Raw genomic sequence first — 4,964 nt, forward strand, 5'->3', positions numbered from 1 at the left:
AGCAATATCCCCAGGGCGGTATCCCCAGAGCAATATCCCCAGAGCGGTATCCCCAGAGCGGTATTCCCAGAGCAATATCTCCAGAGCGGTATCCCCAGAGCAATATCCCCAGGGCGGTATTCCCAGAGCAATATCCCCAGGGCGGTATCCCCAGAGAAGTATTCCCAGAGCAATATCTCCAGAGCGTATCCCCAGAGCGGTATCCCCAGAGCAATATCTCCAGAGCGGTATTCCCAGAGCAATATCCCCAGGGCGGTATTCCCAGAGCAATATCCCCAGGGCGGTATTCCCAGAGCAATATCCCCAGGGCAGTATTCCCAGAGCAATATCCCCAGGGCAGTATTCCCAGAGCAATATCCCCAGGGCAGTATTCCCAGAGCAATATCCCCAGGGCGGTATTCCCAGATCAGTATCCCCAGAGCAATATTTCCAGAACAGCATCCCCAGAGCAATATCCCCAGAGCAGTATTCCCAGGGCGGTATATTCCCAGAGCAATATCCCCAGGGCGGTATTCCCAGAGCAATATCCCCAGAGCGATATCTCCAGAGCGGTATTCCCAGGGTGTTGATCCCAGAGCAATAGCCCTAAGGCGGTGATCCCACAGCGGTATCTCCAGAGCGGTATTGCCAGAGCAATTTTCCCAGATTAGTATTCCCAGGCATTTAAAACGTTTTGGACGGATTTGAACAGATGTGCAGTAAAGAGTCGTACGTCCCACCAATCATGCGCCTCTCCTTCATTGCGCACCTTTGAGTTTCAGTAACTCTGCACAGACCGCAGAACACAAAGCCAACTGTAACCACAGATTAATAATGACTTTATTTAAAGGAGATGAAAAAATGGACAGAAATAGGTTGGAAATGAGGTTCTAGGTTTGGATTACTGTCCCAAAGTTTACCGTCTTTTTACAAAAAGGTGTGAGGATTTATTCTAAAACTACAAGAAACAGATGTAAGTTTTTGGGGTTTTAAGAAAGATTTTAGACTGTAGTGTAGCGCTGCTGCCACTAGTCGAAGTAGTCGACTCAATCAATGATGAAGATTTATGGAAGAAAAACAGTCTCAAAGGAATCTGCCTTGGTTTTAAAACCGAATTTAAAACACGGAATTTTTTTAGCACCAGAATTTTTTTACACGTTGATTTTTTTTACACATTGAATTCCTTACACTTAATTTCTATCTGGTAAAAATGTGCCTGCAGAAAATTNAGACCGATCAGGGTAGCTAAGGGCCGATGGGCCCCTCTACTCAGACCGATCAGGGCAGCTAAGAGCTACTGCTACTGGCGATGCCTAAAACCAGACTTAAAACCAAAGGTGATCGTGCCTTTATGACAGCGGCACTGAGACTCTGGAATAACTTGCCTTGGCACATTAGATCATTATGTGGAATGTGGGGATAATGGAACCTTCTAATAAAACCTTTCATCTCATGCTAGTTTTCCACTTCTGGAACGTTTATTTTGAATGTAGCATGATGAGTGGGCTAATATATTTTAGATATTTTTAAAACCATGTTCTCTCACATACTCGGATTTCCTGCAGCTGGTTTTAGATTATTTTCTGTTTTGGTCTTTGCAGGCGATAGCTGACCATTTTGAAGACCCGAGCTGTCCGGCCAGCGAGCGCCTCAAAGTCTTCTACTGCTGCCAAGTGCCGCCAAGATGGGCTGTCCAGGTGCAACATCATGTCCCGAAGTGCATCACTTGTTTTCTTGCACCGTCACTGGTCACTCTCCTCTCCCTTAAAGGATGCGGTTCCACTAAAGGAAACTTTTTCAGGAACCAAAGCAGTTTTTTGTTTTGTATGCACAGGCTTTAGCCAAAACAGAGCGGTATCCCCAGAGCAATATCCCCAGAGCGGTATTCCCAGAGCAATATCTCCAGGGCGGTATGCCCAGAGCAATATCCCCAGGACGGTATCCCCAGAGCAATATCCCCAGGGCGGTATCCCCAGAGCAATATCCCCAGGGTGGTATTCCCAGAGCAATATCCCCAGAGCGGTATTCCCCAGAGCGGTATTCCCAGAGCAATATCCCCAGGATGGTATTCCCAGAGCAATATCCCCAGAGCGGTATCCCCAGAGCAATATCTCCAGAGCGGTATCCCCAGAGCGGTATTCCCAGAGCAATATCCCCAGAGCGGTATCCCCAGAGCAGTATTCCCAGAGCAATACCTCCAGAGCGGTATCCCCAGAGCGGTATTCCCAGAGCAATATCTCCAGAGCGGTATCCCCAGAGCGGTATCCCCAGAGCAATATCCCCAGAGCGGTATTCCCAGAGCAATATCTCCAGGGGCGGTATCCCCAGAGCAATATCCCCAGGGCGGTATTCCCAGAGCAATATCCCCAGGGCGGTATTCCCAGAGCAATATCCCCAGGGCGGTATTCCCAGAGCAATATCCAGAGCGGCATTCCCAGATCAGTATTCCCAGAGCAATATTTCCAGAACAGCATTCCCAGAGCAATATTTCCAGAGCAATATCCCCAGAGCAGTATCCCCAGGGCAGTATATTCCCAGAGCAATATCCCCAGGGCGGTATCCCCAGAGCAATATCCCCAGAGCAGTATCTCCAGAGCGGTATTCCCAGAGCAATATCCCCAGGGCGTGGATCCCAGAGCAATAGCCCTAAGGCGGTGATCCCACAGCGGTATCCCCAGAGCGGTATTGCCAGAGCAGTATTCCCAGAGCGGTATCTCCAGAGCAATATCCCCAGAGCGGTATTCCCAGAGCAATTTTCCCAGATTAGTATTCCCAGGCATTTAAAACGTTTTGAATGTATTTTTTTTTTTTTTTCAGCATTTGAAAGTAGCCGTATGATGATGTAATGGTTAGCAGCTGTTTGTAGAAGAGGGAATGTTTTAAACTGCATCCTTGGATTTATCCCTCATCAGGAAATAAGACCCAAAGCTTCTGTTGAGCTGCTCCCTCCTCACAGGTACAGCGGTTCTGATCGTTACAACCAACAAATAACAAGCAAAAACATTCATGTCTTGTCACACAATGAATGCCAAATCCCATTGGAACCCATTTTCTAATCAGAAATTACTTTTCTCTTAAAAATAGCAGCTTTTAGGTCGTCTGAATGAAACAAAAAAGATGTTGAATCATTACACTTAATTAAAAATAAATAGATTTATTGGTAAGCCCCTAAGGAAGCCACCAGGGTAGAGCTGCTGAGGTCAGTCCTCCTGATGACATCACATCGCAGTAACCCCTCTTCAACCTGAAGAAGGCGCCGTACAGCAGGATTTAGACTCATCAGCGGGATTTGAACAGATGTGCAGTAAAGAGTCGTACGTCCCACCAATCATGCGCCTCCCCTTCCTCTGATTGGCCCCCATCATTGCGCACCTACAAGTTTCAGTAACTCTGCACAGACCGCAGAACACAAAGCCAACTGTAACCACAGATTAATAATGACTTTATTTAAAGGAGATGAAAAAATGGACAGAAATAGGTTGGAAATGAGGTTCTAGGTTTGGATTACTGTCCCAAAGTTTACCGTCTTTTTACAAAAAGGTGTGAGGATTTATTCTAAAACTACAAGAAACAGATGTAAGTTTTTGGGGTTTTAAGAAAGATTTTAGACTGTAGTGTAGCGCTGCTGCCACTAGTCGAAGTAGTCGACTCAATCAATGATGAAGATTTATGGAAGAAAAACAGTCTCAAAGGAATCTGCCTTGGTTTTAAAACCGAATTTAAAACACGGAATTTTTTTAGCACCAGAATTTTTTTACACGTTGATTTTTTTTACACATTGAATTCCTTACACTTAATTTCTATCTGGTAAAAATGTGCCTGCAGAAAATTAGCCTGCAAAAGTGTTGACCTTTGGTAAACTCAAGCCAAAGCAATCTACCCTTGATGCAGTCCAGCAGCTTTAACTAATGAAATGAGCTAAATGAGCATTTCTAATGCTATAGCTTCATTAGAATAATGCAGAGTGGTACTTTGCTTGATTAGTTCATGTATGTTTAATCCATTCATGAACTCCAGTCTGTGGCTGAGGGAGCCGTAATACCCCTTCATCTCCAGGAAGCGCCTAGCTTCAACACGCTGTGCCTGCCCTTTGTCCACATGTCCACAAACCTCACCGCAAAAAAATGGACATATTCCACATTGCAACCATAATTATTGATCTACTTGATTCTGTTTCTAGAGCACGGTGATGGAGCTCATGTGACCAACATATAGAGGCCTGGTCTGGTGACCTTTGCCGCACATCTTCCCCCTCCCTTCAGTCCTTTTTCATCTCTATCTACTATTAAAATTAAAAGCCACTGGAGTAGAGCTGCCACTCATGACTGCAAACTGCATGCTTTAAACAAATGTTTACGTTAGTTGACTAATCATAACGACTATTTTCCAAAAGAATCTCTAGTGTTCAGGGTTTGCAGAGTAGCCACTCGGGAGCGGCGCATTTCGAGCGTCCGAGTGTCAATATATCGGAAAAGATGGTCCCAGAGTTTTTTGGGGGGGAGACAGACAATACCTGCAAGCTGTCATGCAGCTGCAGATCGATGAGGATTTCTTGGTGCTGCAGCTGTAGGACTTAAGTGATTTTTTTCTCCTCTACAGAAACTGCTGGCCAGTCTGCTCATAGACCTGGGATGCATCAGTACGGCTCTGCTCCTTTATGAAAAGCTGGAGCTCTGGGAGGACACGGTTATCTGTTACGAGAAGCTTGGCCAACATGGAAAGGTACAATCACACACAAACACTCCCAAGGCGTTTTATCCTTTTCCTAATTCCAGGGAGCTGTGGGACCTCCAGCATCCATCCCTTGGAAGCTCAGGACTGACAGGCATAATGTCAGTGCTGGCGCCTGCTTCCCTTCAGTCGTTTCAGGGAGTGATAGTGATAGTTTTTCTCAAGTTCCCCTAAACCTTTTAGCATATCCCTCTGGGAAGCATCCAGCATTGGCTCAGTGTAAGCGGCCATCTGCAGAGGCCAACTGGGGTTCA

At 46.0% G+C, this 4,964-nt stretch overlaps 1 protein-coding gene across 1 annotated transcript in view; it reads left to right on the forward strand.

Annotated features, from left to right (window-relative positions):
• ttc27 (tetratricopeptide repeat domain 27) overlaps positions 1-4,964 on the forward strand; it is a 74,883-nt gene that overhangs the window by 43,544 nt on the left and 26,375 nt on the right. Inside the window, exons 9-10 of the mRNA XM_015401636.1 lie at positions 1,581-1,676; positions 4,579-4,701. Of these exons, the coding sequence (XP_015257122.1) occupies positions 1,581-1,676; positions 4,579-4,701 (219 nt within the window). The remainder of the gene's footprint in view (positions 1-1,580; positions 1,677-4,578; positions 4,702-4,964) is intronic.

This window comes from Cyprinodon variegatus, unplaced genomic scaffold, assembly GCF_000732505.1.
Source record: "Cyprinodon variegatus isolate N-32 unplaced genomic scaffold, C_variegatus-1.0 Scaffold1242, whole genome shotgun sequence".
NCBI lineage: Eukaryota > Metazoa > Chordata > Actinopteri > Cyprinodontiformes > Cyprinodontidae > Cyprinodon > Cyprinodon variegatus.